At 42.5% G+C, this 16,822-nt stretch overlaps 1 protein-coding gene across 1 annotated transcript in view; it reads right to left on the bottom strand.

Annotated features, from left to right (window-relative positions):
* The window catches only part of LOC308416602 ((E2-independent) E3 ubiquitin-conjugating enzyme FATS), a gene marked incomplete at both ends in the record, with an annotated part of 90,028 nt that extends 78,457 nt beyond the window's left edge, over positions 1-11,571 (bottom strand). The window contains 2 exons of the mRNA XM_080911646.1: positions 5,311-5,411; positions 11,550-11,571. Of these exons, the coding sequence (XP_080767772.1) occupies positions 5,311-5,411; positions 11,550-11,571 (123 nt within the window). The remainder of the gene's footprint in view (positions 1-5,310; positions 5,412-11,549) is intronic.
* Between the last annotated feature and the right edge of the window lie 5,251 nt (positions 11,572-16,822).

Raw genomic sequence — 16,822 nt, 5'->3', positions numbered from 1 at the left:
AGGGAAGGAAGGAGAAATGGAGAGAGGGAGGGAAGGAGGGAGGAAAGGGAGGAAGAAAGGGAAGGAGGGATCGAGGAAGGGAGGGAAGGAGGGAGGGATGAAATGAAGGAAGGGTAAGTGGGTGTATTTAGCTCACAGTACAAGATATAATCCATCATGGAAGGAAAGTCAGAGCAGCAGCAGCTAAAAGAAGCTTGTCACATTGTGTCCACAATAAAAAGGCCCCAAATCTCACAAGTGAGATGGTTCTACCCACAATTAAGATAAGTCCCACATCGGTTAACTTCAGAGAAGCCCCAACAGGTTTTCCCAAAGTCCCATCTCCCAAGTGATTCTAGATTTTGTCAAGTCAACAATAAACACTATTATAAGCATTTGTATAAACTTCATTCCCATAACTCATCAGAGATTAGTAGTTAATTGATGTGATCAAAGCAACAGAAGAATCTCATTGAACTTTCCTATAACATTACAGTTATAGGCAAACCATATGCTTAGTGAGTCAGATGACAAATATTTATTGAACATCTATTCACATGCCAGGTGCATATTGAGTATTATAAACCCTTGTGGTCTGCTGGAATTAACTGCCTAGAGACAATATCCAAAGGATCAGAACCATCATTAGATTGAGGGTTGACAAAGGATCCCCAAAATAAAATTAGAGAAATTAAAAAGGAAACAAAGGACTTTTCAGCCTTTAACATATATTCCAATACTCCTGTAAGGTATGTTTTATTCATCAAATCTAGTTTTTTTTTTTCACTGAGACCAACAGATAATCAAATATAATATACAACCTATGGCTGGGAAGATGGCTTGTTTGGTGAAGTGCTTCTGCACAATCATGGGAACTTGAATTTGAATCCACAGCACCCATGAGAAAACCAGGACATGACATCATGACCTCCCTTTCTCCTTCCTTCCTTCCCTCCCTCCCACAGCGCTGGGGAAGCAAGGTCAAGATGACCCTATCTCCAAAAATGAGGTTGAAACCAATCAACAAAGACACTGAGGTAAACCTCTGGCCTCTACATGCACAAGTGAATATAGTTACACACACACACACACACACACACACACACACACACACACACACACACACGCCAAGAAGAAGAAACAAATTAGAAACGCACAGTTTGTCTGAAATCAAACTACTTTGGGGTGATACCCCCTCTACCTTTTAACTAAAGATTAACTAAAGGTGGCTTTGAATGAAAATCTCCTTTAAGTAAAATCAAGTTAAAAGATGCAAGACATAATTTGAAAGGTTGTAGAAAACCGTCAGTTTTGAAAGTGATACATGTTCAAGATGAACGAGAGCTGGGCTGGGTTTGAGTCTGGCTTTGGTAACAGACAGTCTCTTGACCACTGTCTTCCAAGAAAATATTTTTTCAATCACTTGCACATAGATGCTGCTGTTGATTTCTTTTCAATGTTTTAAGATATTGATTTATTTTAAGTATTTCCAGCATGATTTTGTAGAACTGGTAACTGTTTTTATGGTTTCACGCTTCTTATCGACTGTGTTTGCTTTTCATTTATGCCGTGAGGCATATGACTAAGAAGGGCATCATTTCCTTAGTTGAAATAAGAGGCAGGTAAGTGTCAGATACTCAAAGCAATCGTACTCTGAGCCACTGAGGTGAAAATGGCTTTCTTCCTGCAGCAATTTATATCTCCAAAGGAGAAGCACGCAGTACGATCTGTTCTTGAAATATGTATCCCCCCAACCCCCCCCCCGTGAGACAATTCTTTCCTTTGCCAGTATAGCCCTGCAACCTATGACTGTACTTTCCAGATTGAAATCTATCTCCTCATAGACACCCCCTGCCACCATTGCCTCTGCCCGCCGCGTACCTGCTTACTGCCACACAGCAGACCTAGAAGCATATTGCTGAGTAATCTATCAACCTCATGCTGCTGTGTCCAGGATGCAAGAGCAATTCAGACTTGCATTCACTCTGCAGAGAAGCATTGGAGACACGGGGCCTCAAAACACATGGGAAATGGGAGCCTCGCTTGCTCCTCATCTCAAAGCCCTTGCCTTTCTGCACAGTCACTGATGACTAGAGGGTTCAGGCATGCAACCCATCAGTAAAAAGCTGGCTAGAACCAACCTTTCGCCTGTGCATTTATTGTAGTTAACAGATATAAGGGTTGCCATCTCACCCACTCTGAGTGTGCGTTTCCCTGTGTCAAATGTGCTCTATAATGCTGTGCAGCCCTCACCATCCATTTTCAGAACTTATCTTATAAAACTAAAATTCTGTTTCCATTAAATAAAAAGTCCCCACTCCCTCCTCCTCACAGCCACTGGAAACCCACAAGAATCAATGCTTTTAAATAGGGGGAGGGCAGTTAGTAAATCACAGTGTGTGCAGTTGCCTCTTATTGTCGGCAGAACTTAAAAATAAAAATTATAAATCTTTTAAATGACCCAGGATTTGTTCATATTGGAACCATGCATGAAAGAAGAAAGCCATGAGAGTTGATATTTACTATTCATGTATATTTTTTTAGACACAAGGGAAATAAGGAAAGGATAATTAATAAAAGAAAAACCAATATTTCTTTGTGTACGTATTTCTGTATTTTCCTGTTTCTTTCTTGTGGATATACATTTGTTTGTGTATAGATTCACCAACACAATACACACACACACACACACACACACACACACACACACACACACACACACACAAGGTGAGGTTGACACCAGGTGTTGTTCTCTGTTGCTATCTGAAATAGAGACTACTTCTGAACATGGAACTCAGCAATTTGGGCAAACCAGCTAGACAATAAATTTCCATTCCCCTGATGCTGGGGTTACAGCTATACACCACTGTGCTTGGCTTTTGTGTGGATGCTAGGGATCTAAACTGAAGTCCCTGTGTTTATGAAGCCTTATACTTCACTGATTGAGTCATCTCCCAGCCCCCATCTTCCTAATTTTCTACATAATCTTCTCATTAATTTTAGCATCATGAAAACTTGAATTTATATGTATTTTAGAAGAAGTGGGTGTGTCCCATGGTTTACTCTTGAACCATCACTTGGCAGAAGAGGCAGAGCCTTGGTGGATTTTTGGCGGGAAGTGATGAGAGGCTGAATATTGGGCACTAATCCAGGTGAGAAATCTGGTTCAATGTTTCAACATTTGGCAGTGGCTTTCCTTGTAATACACACAGGACAAGCTTTCAAAGCTCCTGGTTAGAAGGAAAAGTTGAAAGTCACACTATGGGTTAGATTAAATGGATCTAGGTAATTCCAGAACAGATGTTGAGAAGTTGTGATTTGCAAGAGATGGCTCAACCACAAAGAACAACTGCTCATGTTTCTCTCTCTCTCTCTCTCTCTCTCTCTCTCTCTCTCTCTCTCTCTCTCTCTCACACACACACACACACACACACACAAACACACACACACACACACATACACACAGAGGGACAGAGAAAAAGAGAAAGAAAATACATTTCTGTATTTTCCTAAATTTTTTTTTCTTATGTATGTATATTTGACAAGCAGATACTCAAGTGTGTGTGTGTGTGTGTGTGTGTGTGTGTGTGTGTTTTCATGTTCTCACCCTCACTCTGTATGTGGGGGGGGGGTTTGACCACATGGTCCCAAAATTCTGTATCATCATTAATGAATAAACTAATTAGTATTAACATCAATAGGACCATGCTGGAAATTTCTAGCTCTATGTGAAGAACAGAAGGTAACTATGGTCAACTGGAACATTTTTCTCCTTTCTACAATGCTGGAAATGGAACCCAGGGCCATATGTATGCTATGGAAATATTCTAAGATTGTACTGTATCAATTGCCCTAAAATCTCTCTTTTGAATGTAGAAATTCATCTTAGCAGTGCCATCATCATTCCAGAACTCAACTCTTCCTTCCCCAGCCTCTCCTCCAGCCTTCATTCCCAATAACCACAATTCCTCCTACTTATGCCCTACCCCCTACTCTGCTCCCAGAAAACAAACTAAGTATGCATGTTAAATTCTTGTCACAGTGTGTTCCTCCAAAATAGGCTTTGAATGCCCACAACTACATCTCACATTTTAGGGTCCAGAATAGCATCTTTACTGGTTAGTTTTTGACAAGGTGACACAAGTTAGAATCATATGAGAAATGGGAATATCAATTGAGAAAATCATATTAGCTTATGTATGTGAAGAATTTTCTTGACTAATGATTAAAGTTGAGGGCTCATCCCATCAACTTTATAAGCAGTGCCATCCTTAGACAGGTAGACCTGGATTGTATACAAAAGCTAACTGAATAAATCAGACAGCAAGCCACTAAGCAACATTCATCCATGGACTCTGATTCAGCTCCTGCCTCTAGGTTTCTGCATTGAGCTCCTGTCCTGTCTTCTCTTGATGGTGAACTTTAAACTGTAATCCAAATAAACCCTCTCCTTCCCAAGATGATTGTGTCACAGCAATAGAAGCCAAACTAGAGTAGCATCCTTTACCTTGGGAGACTGGTGTTAGGGAACCCTCCCTGCATGAGCTGTAGATGTTTACTAAATGGAGAGGTAAATCAAAAATACACATTTTTTGAGAAAAAAAGATATGTTTATCATTTAAACCTATTATAAGAACATATTAAGACACAGCAGGTAAGCTCTTTTGGGTCAGACCTCCAGAATAAAGAAGGAAACAAGAGCTCTGTGGCCCGGCAGCTTAAGTGCTTTAAGATTTGCATGCATGTGATGAATGGCTCTGCATCAAAGCTTCGTTTCGGCTTTTACACAAAGAGTTAAATATCAGGACTCCACTCAGGGCCAACAGAATAATCAAAATGAGTCAATCAGTTAGACAGAACCTAGGGGCTATAATCTAGCAATGTTAACCACTATGTGTAGAATTCTTTAACCTCTAGCCTGAATTACTTCATCATACAAATTTGACTTCTAATGTTTTGTGTCTTTCACACTACTGACACCTTTTTTTCTTTTTCAGTTTAAACAACCTGAACTAGATTGTTACATTTCAAAGCATTTCCTCTTGACCTTCACAATGATACATGGCATGATATTCTGGTTCCCCTCTCCTACTTTAAAATTGAGGTAGACCGTCATACTTTCCTCTGACACTACAAACTTACAAATTGTGATTATTGAAGAGTTACTTTAAAATGTACATATGGATTCTATACTGTCCTATAAAATCCTTTAATCACTTGTAGTTGAATTTTTCTGGTTCATTAGTTCAACGTTTGACTAAAGAAAAACAAACCACAAGCGTAAATTGTGTTTCGCAGTCCAGCACCTTTAGCTGACTGGAAGGCACGCACGTGTGTTACCTTGGTGAAGTCCAGCTTCCTCTCTGTAACATCAGACTGGAGGTTTTTAAGGGCGATTTGATCATTTGTACTATAGCGCATGCGCAGTAATCCTAGACAAAAGGAGAGGACACGGCTACTTTTAGTACACCGAAGGATAAAGTAGAATGCTAAACTTAATTTAATATAAAATCTAATGTTGCCACATGCATACTGGCCAATAGCAATTCTGGTATATTCCAAGTCATGACAAAATGTGTCCTCCTCCTTTGTTCCGGTCACTTCTGCTCTTGGCTCTCACTAATTACTGGGTCAGTTACCTAATACAGTAGAGTTTTTCCCCATATGGTTGTTTCTGTCCCTTAGATTCCATAAGTGGTTGGCCAGATATGACCTTAATCATGTTCCTATTGTCCCAAGTTTACAGTCAGAGAGAAAGAAAACCATGTTCTACTTCTTTCAGCACCTCTATAATCAAAGCATAAATACAAGACTGACTTTCAGCCAGTTTCTCAATGTCACTGGTTGAGAACTATGTACAACTACAGGGTACAACTGAGTAGGTGACAACTACAGAGAGAGTGGGCACCCAGGCACTGGCTGTCAAACTGGTTTTGAGAGTGTGAAGATATTTTGGGTATAAAAACATAAGGATATCTAAGGCTGTGATAAGACCCAAAGATAAATAAGGATAGATATGCAGACAGAGAAGCTTCTCTTGGCTTAAGCTTCCTGATGGGTCGGCATTTAGCATGCCCTGTTTGACTCCTGGAACTCCAAGCAGAGGAGCTTTTAGGAAAAGCATCTTTTTATGAAAGCAAGGAGCAATTTTATGTTGATCTGGGCCCTGAGGCTGGACTGAGACAAGCTTAGCTGTAGACCCACAGTGACGGCAACACCAAGACCCCTCACAGTAATATTGTCAGGATGTTCCTACGGAAATGTGAGCCAAATGTGGTTGGACCTGGTTGGAGAAGTCTATGTAAATATAGTCAGAGTCATAGTCTCTTCAGGCCATGAGCAAAACTTTGTCTCCCTATGACTACATTCTATAGAATGTGATTTTTAAAAACACTACAATGGAGTTCTTTTAACCTCTGACCCTCAGGGTTAGAAATGTTAAAAACAGACTCCTTAAATTTAGCATCCTATGTCAGAATTCTAGAATATGATGAAATTGGAGTGGGGTGAGGACTTTATTTCCAGTGCCATGAAAAGGTTTTCTGCTTGTTTGAATAAATTTAAAGCTTTTTTGGGGGGGGTCAGGGGTTGGGGGAGAAAATCATACTATAGTACTATTAAGTCTGGCAGATTTGTAAAGGGGTCAGGATTCGATCTTGGGGGCTTTTAAGGGTCACCTCTAACCCAGCCAAAGCATGCCTCCATTACAGCCTGTCTTTGAGTGACAATGGACCTCCATCACATCCTGACTTGGGCTGTGGCTCCATCTATGACTGTCACTGGGTGACAGAGGTCATTCAAGGTGACATGCAGATTACTTTCTGTGAAGCACTAATGTCAAACCTGAAGGGCCTGGTGGGTCCCTGTGCAATGTTGATGCTTCATGATGATCTGACAATGAGGCTGATGAAGACAGAAGTCACTTGGCCTGCTTGTGTAGCATGGTGTGGGGATGAGAACTTTAAAATACGCATAGCTCTGGGGACCAGATATGTTTTTACCTGCTATTGTTTGGCCCTAGCTGACCTTCAGTGAACCAGCTGTGGACACTGCCTACATCTATAAACACAGAAAATGATACCTCATGCAGAAACATAGACCTTACCTTCACTTCTATGGGAGACCCTCATTAAAGCACTTGGGCAAGGACATCAGGCCAATATGCCATAAATGGCAGAGGGTGCTAGCACGGGTTGTTTGCCAAAGCCTAATGTGGTGGCACTAACGGGTCAAGCAGCCACTAAAATTAGACCAGAGTTCCAGGGCTAGAGTCACAGCTCCGGGTATATGGGTGGCTTTGAACACATTACTTAGCATACCTGGGTTCCTCCCTGTGTGATGGAGGATAAAGAGGTGGTTACTTCACAGGGTTACTGGAAACTTCTGAATGACACAACTAAGTTAATGTTGATGCAATGTGCACAATGTTTTATAAAAATAAGCACTCACCTACTGGGAGTGAATAGCTTCATTTTTAGGGGTGTAAATGGGAAGGCTGCTAGGATTGGGAAGCATGGGTGAGTCAGGAAGTATGAGCTTCCTATACCTGCTGTAACAAAAGGCCACAAGACAAATGCATCCTCTAGAAATGTCAAGACTAACACTAAAATCAAATTAGCAGCCAAGCATTGCTTTCCAAGGGTGCTAGCAGGAGATTGTTCCCCTTGACTTTTCTCACTTCTAGACACTATTCATATTGCTTAACCTGAGCCTGCCTCACTCTAGCCTCAGCCCTTGCTGCTATCCCTCCTCCTTGACTCTGCCCTACTGTTTCCCATGAACAAGGGTTCCTGGACCAGAGTGAGCCCACATGGGCAATCTAAGGTAATGTCTTCATATCAAGGATGTATCAGAATATGGGCATAGTTGGGAGTATTGTATTTCTTGTACTACAGTAACTGGGGGAAGAATCAGGTAGATAGAATGTAGAACCTTGATATAGTCATATGGCATCTATGTAGCAACACAGAAAAGTGCTTATAATGACACATGATATAAAGGAGCCAAAAACCTATAGAGCATGTGATTGTGACATTCATACAGTATATGAGGCAATCTACAAAAACAGCAAAGTGGCTGTGTGTAGAAATGGCCTTGGGTGAAAAGAACTGGATTAGGTTGTGGGTCCTACAACTGAGGATACATGCCCAATGAGGCTTGGTGTCTGAAGACTCACAGCTGAGGTATCAATCGTAGTCATGTAGCTGCTTGGCCTCACTGCTTCTGCTCCCTCTATCTATAAAGTCAGCATATGTGGCTGATGCTGTTGAGTCCTCATAGTTTCCTATTGTTGGATTGCTACTTTATTCCTTTGCTGTTTAGAACTTGCTATGAATAGTGCAGAGCCTCTTTCTGTCCTGAGCATCATTCTCCACTATGGACTAGTGCCACCATGATTATGATATAAAAGATCATGGTAAAACATTAACCAAAGGCCAAATTTTACCTTGAACAACATCCTCACTCAGGTCCCCTCCACTGAATACCCTCTACTTGCCTTTGGATCATCTTTTAAGAATGGTCAATCCTTGAATGCTCTCAACTGTCTCAGGGCTTTGATTCTTGGGGAAAAGCTGTGATGACTAACTGCTCCTTAAGACTATCCCACAGCAGAGTTTCTCCAAGTACGACCCTCCAGAAGCAGGGCCAGCACTGGAAGAACTGATAAGGAATATCTACTCAAGCAATGCCACCAGCCAACACCACCCCCAGATCCACCAAATGAGAATCTTATATAAAAGTTTAGATAGTCATTCATGCTTCAGCCAGTTTTCCAGCACATGAGGCATCACAAGTCCAACATGGTCTTATAATAGTAACACCCCTTATAAATGGTAGGTCTAATGACCCAGAAGGGAGCCATGGTGCTTTGATTCAAAAACTACCCTTTAATTTTCAAGGATCTGTGCCTCATATGTATGCGTGGGGGCCAAACGAGGCTTTACTTAATATAAAATTAGTAGTGATATCAGCAAACTTATATTTATGATGCAGCTAATTAAAACCATTCAGTGACCCACGGTCATCATTGCTGGTGCATGGCATTTAATGGTATGGCTGTTTGTCCATTCACTAACTCACTAGCTCACACTGAGAGATGCTTTCCTGACTCTGTTGGAAGAATCACAGTTGTATCTCAACTCAGCCTGAGCCATATACCCAAAGCTATTCTACTCCCCGATTTCTCTCCAAGAGGCCACAGCAAGCTGCAAACACAGTACCAACAAACTGAGCCATCCCACCAAAGAGACAGGCCCTGTGCTGAGCAGCAAGAGGTGGGAGGGGTTTCCTGCTCTCCAAAAGATGTCAAGACAATGTCATGGATTTACTATCATGGGCCTCCAATTGACACAGGAAGCTCTTTCAGTTGAAGGGGCCAGAAGAAGTTTAGTGGCCTGGCCAGATATGGCATGCATTAGTGACTTTTCTCATTGCTGTGACAAAATGTCTGACAAGGGGAACTTAAAGAAGATTTGTTCTGGTTCGTGGTCTGAGGTTATTATCTGTCATGGTGTATCAGGGAGAATGGCTCAAGCAGGGGAAGCAACTGACCACACTGAGACATGGTGTCCAATGTAGAAAAACAGAAGTTAATGCCGGTGGCTCAGCTCACTCTCTCCTTTGTCACTTTTCATTAAGTTCAGTACTCCAGGCCATGATGACAGTGCTGACCATCCATGCTCAGGATGTCCTCCCAGCTCAGATAAACCCCCCTGGAAACACTATCACAGACACATCCAAAGGTGTGTCTCCTAGGTGATTTTGAATTCATTTAAGATGACTATGAAGGTTATCAGGGGAGAATTGAAACATAAATGGAAACAGGTGGGGGAGAAAGAAGCATAACCAAGCAGAAGACAAAGGCAAAGGGGAAAGCAGAGCAAGGTAAAGAATAAAGACAAGGGCTACTCCTCGTAGGATGTACCTACAGAATAATAAATTCCTACATCTTGTCTAACTTGACTCAAGCTGTCCCTACAAACAGCAGACAAGCACCATTGTGTATTGCCTAATGAACCAATCCATCAATGCCATATACAAACAGGGGAATGTGTGGGTCCTGGATGTGTGCCTGAGTGCACACCCTCACATCTAAGGCATGGTGGCAGAGGAGAGGAGAGGTGCGCTCAGACGCCTTGCCCTGTACTGGTGGATGTTGTAGAACATCATTTGTAATCTGACAGGAGTCAAGGCTTGCTCTTGCTTGCCACTAGCAGCTCCTTCCATTGTTTTTAGACATATTTTATAGAGACAAACCACTTTTCAGATTTAGATTCCACTGTTTCTGTGGGATGTAACCTCAGTTAAGCCTCTAGAGATTTCTATTTTGGATTTCTAGAACTTCATGTTCTTCTATCTACCTTTCTGGGTTCTCTTCTTGATGGCTTCTGTTCAGCTCTGCTTCCCGTTAAAACCAGGTAGAACAATCTAGCGAGAGGGATCAGGTCCCCTCTTATGAGTTAACACCTTAATGGTACTAAAATGATACTTTAAAATTTTAACAGTTCAGCTCTTTCAAGTCATTCCCAATGTAGTCTTTCCCAAAGGGGGATCGGTTAACTTCCCTAGAGCTCACTATTCCATCCATCTCTACTATGTCCTTAGCTCATACTGCCTCTACCTACAGAAGCATTACCCTCTGCATCCCTGCATTCTCTCACCTCCCAAAAGGCAAAGCTGGTCTTGTGGAAAACCTCTCCTTCAGTATACTTTACCTATGCTCCCCGATCTTGGCAAGCTCACACCTGAGCCAGGGATCACAAACTATACCCTCTTGCAAGCTTGGCTAAATCCCCTTAACACCACCAGCAGTGACCGTATAGAGAGGCCTCATGGTTCTTATTTAAAAAAAAAAAAAAAAAGCTTCCTTCTTTACAATGAGGCTTTGAAAATATAACACTGGAATGCACATATATGAGCACCCAGAGGCTCAAGAGAACCAGTACAGGAGCCCTTGAAACAAAACTACTTCACATACTAGGATTGGGTATGTTCAACTTTTTCACAACCTTAATCTGATTGATTACAAGTACTGCCTCCCAACATTTCCTAAGGCTAACTCCTAACCTTTGATCTCTGACACCGTTCAAAGTCACCCTCTCTCAGAAGGACTCTCAGAGTCATTCCTAACTTCAGCCACCTGTCTTAGACCTCTCTCTCCACTTTCCCACAGCCATCTTTCTCATGGGCTTATCCCTCTAAATCCCTTTGCCTTTGTAAAGGTAGTAGTCACTGGGTCGAGAGACCACCCTAATCCAGTGTGATCGCCCCTTAACATAACCACATCCTCAAAAACCACGTTGTTCAATAACACCATGTTCACACCATCAAAGATTTGGTCTGATATATCTTTTAGGGAAACCGAGTCAGCTCACAGCCACATCCCAGACAAGTGTTATAACACAGGCTTCTTTCTGCTACCTGCTAAGAAGTCTGACTCCTTCAAATGTCTCATCCTTTTCCCTGGAATTTGGTACCTATGATCTCTGGTCAGTTGAAGACATTAAGTATGTACAAGACAAACATAACATTTATACTCTGATATCTGTGAGGAAAAAGGAAGAACATACCTTCTCCAGACAGTTTAATCATGTCTCACTGATGTTTCAAAGCCATCTTACTTCATTTTAAAGACCATCTAAAGACAAGATGTGCCTTTACATCTGTAGCTACTCTTAGAATGAGTCATATTCCCAACCTTCTACCCTGAACTGGCTGATGAAATGATTGGAATGTTTACCTAGCAACCAGGTAGTGGATAGCTACCTCAAGGCTACTTCTAATCACCACTAATTTGGGGTTAACATCTGAGATCCATTTGACAAGTATGAGAGCTTTCAAGAGAATTGTTTAAAAGCTTTCTGTAGGGAACAGTTAGACACAAGAAGGAAAAACAACAAAACAAAAAAACCAACAAAAACCCTTTCAATACCACCTGGAGTCAGAAGATTTCTTTCCAACCTGTCCCTACTTTCTTTCACTTCACTTGCTTTGACTATATTAGTTCCTTACTAAACAACAAGTGCGTAGGTAAAAAGTTCCTCAGCAGAATTGCAAAGATGTCTCGGAGGTTAAGAGTATTCACTGTTTTTGAAGAAGACATAAGCTGGGTTCCCAGAACCCACACCAAAAGGATCACAACCATTGGTAACTAGATCCAGGGTATCCAACATCCTCTTCTGGAATCCGTGGAGACCTGCACTCACACACGCACAGACCTACACAGATATACATAATTTAAAAATATTTTTTATAAATTTCATGGGACTAAGTATACCCATGTAACATCACAACACTAAAAAAATTCAATCTGCTTATTGATAATGTTTTAAACTAGTCTAGTTCAATTTCAGCAATATGATATTCATTCTACTATAATAGCTATTACGGTTGGCTTTTATACAACCAAATAAACTGTCTTTGACCCTAAAATGTGACCAACATTATCTTGTGACTTACATGTGACTCAGTTTGAAGTGGCTTCTAGAGTTATGTCCCCTTCTCTAGCAAGGGAAGTAGTTCAGATGGTTTCATCTATGTATTATGCTTTTCCTGTACTGGGAAACCTATGATGAAGTACAATTTAAAGATCAAAGCAGAACACACTAGATTGACAACAGTAACCAATAATAAAGCAGAAGCCATTATAATAATATGCTATAATAAGACTGTGTGTGTGTGTGTGTGTGTGTGTGTGTGTGTGTGTGTGTGTGTTCAAAGATGCAGGTGACGTCCAGACGACAGGCACCATTGTCTATCCTTGAGCACCATTCACACTGCTTTTTGAGACAGGATTGTTTATTGGCCTAGAACTCACCTAGTAAACTAGACTGACCAACCAATAAGCCCTAGGGATCTGCTGTTTCTGCCTTCTCAGTGTTGGGATTAAAAGTATGCCTCATCACACTGGTATGGTGTGTGTGTGTGTGTGTGTGTGTGTGTGTGTGTGTGTTGTATGTACCCTTGTGTATATTGGTGCATATGACTGTGTATGTTATTGGAAGACTAGAAGAGGGTGGCAGGTGTTCTCTATTACGCTCAACCTTATTCTTTTGAGGTGGGTAGACTAGATCTTGTCAATTTTACAGCTAGACTGGCAGCTAGAAATCCCCAGCAATCCTATCTCTATATGCCTTAGGGCTTGGATTATAGGCATAAATGGGACAATGCTGAGCTTGTTACCTGGGTGTTACATGGGTCTCACACTGCTCAACCAGAGCTCATAGCCAGAGTCGGCTTTCCAGCCCTCACTCTGGACTTTTTTTTTAAATGTAAGTTCTGAGGAGATCAACCCCAAGTTTTCATGCTTGTACCACAGCCACTTTATCCACTGAGCCATCTCTGCAGCATGTGTAATACAACCTCTAACAGGTGACTTGCTTGCTTTTGTAATTCCCCATTTGCTGCATTCTGACTATGGTTGGTTACAGGAAACAAGGCACAGTCAGTGAGGCTACAGGTAAGGGAGATGACTGTGGTCAACAGCAGGGACATGCTGTTTGTAGCTATAATGTAAGCCACACTGGAGAAGTGACTGAACTAAAAGACCCCTGGGCTGAGATGGTCCCGGCACACATGGACCACTACTCAAGCATGAGATGGGGCAGCCAAGACCAGAGGGGAGCTATGGCCAGCTGCGTAATTCAGGACCTTCAGCTAAATAGAACATTTGGGATGCCGACAGCTTTATGTTCTGGGATGAGGCCTCCACAGCGTGGCCATTATCCAGATGAGCAGTGCCTTTGTAAGCACTTAGGCAAAGTGAGTGCCACTGGCTGACCCCAAGTTATGTCACCATCAGGTCACAGTGGCTGAACTGGACTGTGGGCTGACCCTGAGGCAGATGTTGGCTAGATGCTGTCCACATAATTTGTCAATTATGGAATAAAATGAAGAAAGCCTTAAAGCCTGTGGATTTTTCAGTCCCAGAGAATCTAATCGAGCGAGACCCCCAAAGTATGAGGCCCAGGCCCTCTGAAACGTGATGCAGTGACTCTGCTGCTATGTGGCAGGGACAAGTCTCTTTGGAGGGAAAGCATAAGGGTACTTTTCCTCAACTGTGAAGGTCACTCACCATGATGACGTACGTACAAATCCCATATTCATGACGTTTCTATCCGTAGCATCAGCACCATCCAGCCTTAGTGCGGTACATGTTCACTAAGGCTGATCTAGTAAAGTTCCAGGAGAACACAGGCATACAGCACTTAGAAGTCCCTGTGTCTGAGGAGTCTACGGCCTAATTGGGGGGCGGGGCATAGGAGATGGGACATGAAGATCTTTGACTCATACAGGCAACTTTAAAATGTTGTAAACATACATAATGTAACATTGTCCATTTATGTCACTTTTAGGCATATGATTTGGTGGCACTAACAGTCATGTTGCTACACCATCTAGCTCCCAAAACGTCTCATCTTGCAGAATGGAAATCATCCTTACTTTCAACCCCTTGATGCCATTCCTCCAGCCTTCCAGCCTTTATGAATCCCCCAGAAGTAGGAACAGCATCTGAGTTCAACATGCAAGTGTCATTTGTGTCTGGCATATTTCACATTATATAACATCCTCAGGGTCATACATCAGTTGAAACTCCCTGTCCTTTTGAAAGTAGCATCCCTCTTGGAGATTGATGTTATTCTGCCTTGTCTTTTTATCTGTTAGTTGGCACTTGGGGTGCCTCTACACTTTAGCTGCTGCGAGTAATGCTCAATACAGTGGATGCACAAATACTCTGAGTTCTGGCTTCTCCTTACAGGTTCCCCTTTGTTTCAGTCTGTGACCTCAATTTGGTCTCATGCAACTCTTTCTTAGGTCCACAACAGCCCTTTCACACATGGAGATCAGGGGACCATTCTTGAGTGCTACTCCTCAGACCTTAGCCAGCCTTAGTTTCTGACAGTGTCATTGGCTTATTACTCTCCAACTCGGCTAAGCTGAGTAGCCAACCAGCTCAATGGAATCATCTGCCTTTCCCTCCCCAGCATTGGGGTTACATCATGTACAGCTGTGCCCAGCTTCTTATATATATTGGTTCTTGGGGGTTGAACTCAGGTTTTCCAATCTCCCCAGCCTTGCAGTATCTTCTTGAAGAAGTATGCATGGGAAAGAGGCAGATACATAGATCATTTGAGCAGCAATATGAAATCCTCCTTTTTTTTTTTTTTTTTTTTTTTTTTTTTGGATGATAACCTTTTCCTCCTAGGCTACTGCCTGTGTGGAGTAAGGGGGAAATGGGGAGTGGGATCTTGTTTTGAGACCATGATAGGTAGTGGTAGATGCCTACAACTGAACACATGCATTCGGTGTTGTGTGGCCCACATGCATTCAAAGTAGACTTGGAGGTGAAAGGGAAGGGGAGCATTCTCTTCCCGTGAGCAGGCTACAGAGCTAGTGGGCAGTCTTACCCAGGCAACCCAGGGCCCAGGTGTGGGGATAAAACTTCCTGCCATTCCTGCAACCTAAGCAGAGGCCAGAATCTGTGTAGTGGGAACACTTAATGAAAGAAGGGAGAAGATGAGAATCTTGTCTTTGTTCCTCTGGCCCCATGAGGACACAGCATGGTCATCTGGGAAGAGGCCTGGTAGGCAGAAAGAACACTAGATCCAAATGCACACAGTTGCAGCCTAAGCAGGTTGACATCTCTCGGGGACTCAGTGTCCTATCTCTTCTTAGGCTATAATGCCCTGTTCTCTCTTGGAGTCCTATTCTGCCATGGCTGGGACATTAAGTGTTGAGGGCACATGAGCTAAGGTGTATGGAAGAGGGTGGCGATCTCCACTTGAGTTTTGTCCTCTCACAAAGAAGAAACTGGCCTAGAGAGCACCAGGCTTCTTATATACACCTTCTTCTCTATCAGGCTTGCTGAACACAAATCATCACTATTCCATATTGAAGTCATTCAGCCATTCGATTTTAGGGGAAGCCATTACCCAGGCTTGTACTGGCAAAAAAAAAAAAAAAAAAAAAAAAAAAAAAAAAAAAAAAAACTGGGGACAATAGTGAACAAGAAAAGGAAGCCCCATCTCTAACTTCAGCCTGGGTGACATCCAGCCTGTAATAGGATCCCAGTTGTCCAGGTCATTAGGCATAGGCATGCAGCTTTCTAAAGGATGAGCAAGGGTGATTAGATTCTAGTTCAAGGCTAGAGGATATCCAAACTCCAGGATAGAAAATAGGACATTTTTGAAACCTCTTCACAAGGCAACCCGAGATGACCTAAACCCAGCTGCCAAGCATGTACTCCAGTAACGTCAGAAGAACTTGTCAACTCAGGTTCATTAGAGAAACAAGATGCAAAAATATCCTCCTAAGGTGTCATGGTGGAGCAACGTGACACTTGTGTATGGGACTGCTGACTTCTTGTCGACAGTCTGTTTAGCTGAATTGGCCATAACTGCAAGCCTGGTTCCTGGAACCCACAGAGATGATTACAAGCTCCGCCAAGAGCTGGACAAATGAGGCTGGCGCAGCCTCTGAAAGCCCCAAGTGGTAAATCTCTCATTAGAAGAGCCATTAACTGCACAGAGCACATCAGGTGGCTGGGGTAGCGAGCAGGGAGAGGGACCATCACTGGGCTGCATCTTGAGAGCACAACACCAGAGGAAAAGCCCAGGCTTGCAGATGCCTGCCCACACTCCTGCCATTAGCTGGCTCCCTGCTTAGAAGGTGAAGTCCTGAAGTATACTAACAGCTTATCATCTATGCCGACCAATTAGAATGAGGTTGCTCTCACCTGGAAGGCTTTCCCCTCGAGTTCTTGGGCTTTTCATCTCAGTTGAATGCAGCTGTAAGCACTCAGTATTCCCTGTGCTATATCCTCCCCTTCTGCTTAGGACAAACC

This window comes from Micromys minutus, assembly GCF_963924665.1.
Source record: "Micromys minutus genome assembly, chromosome: 2".
Classification (NCBI taxonomy): domain Eukaryota; kingdom Metazoa; phylum Chordata; class Mammalia; order Rodentia; family Muridae; genus Micromys; species Micromys minutus.
Note: the sequence above shows the minus strand (reverse complement) of the source record. Positions and strands in the feature narration are given on the sequence as shown.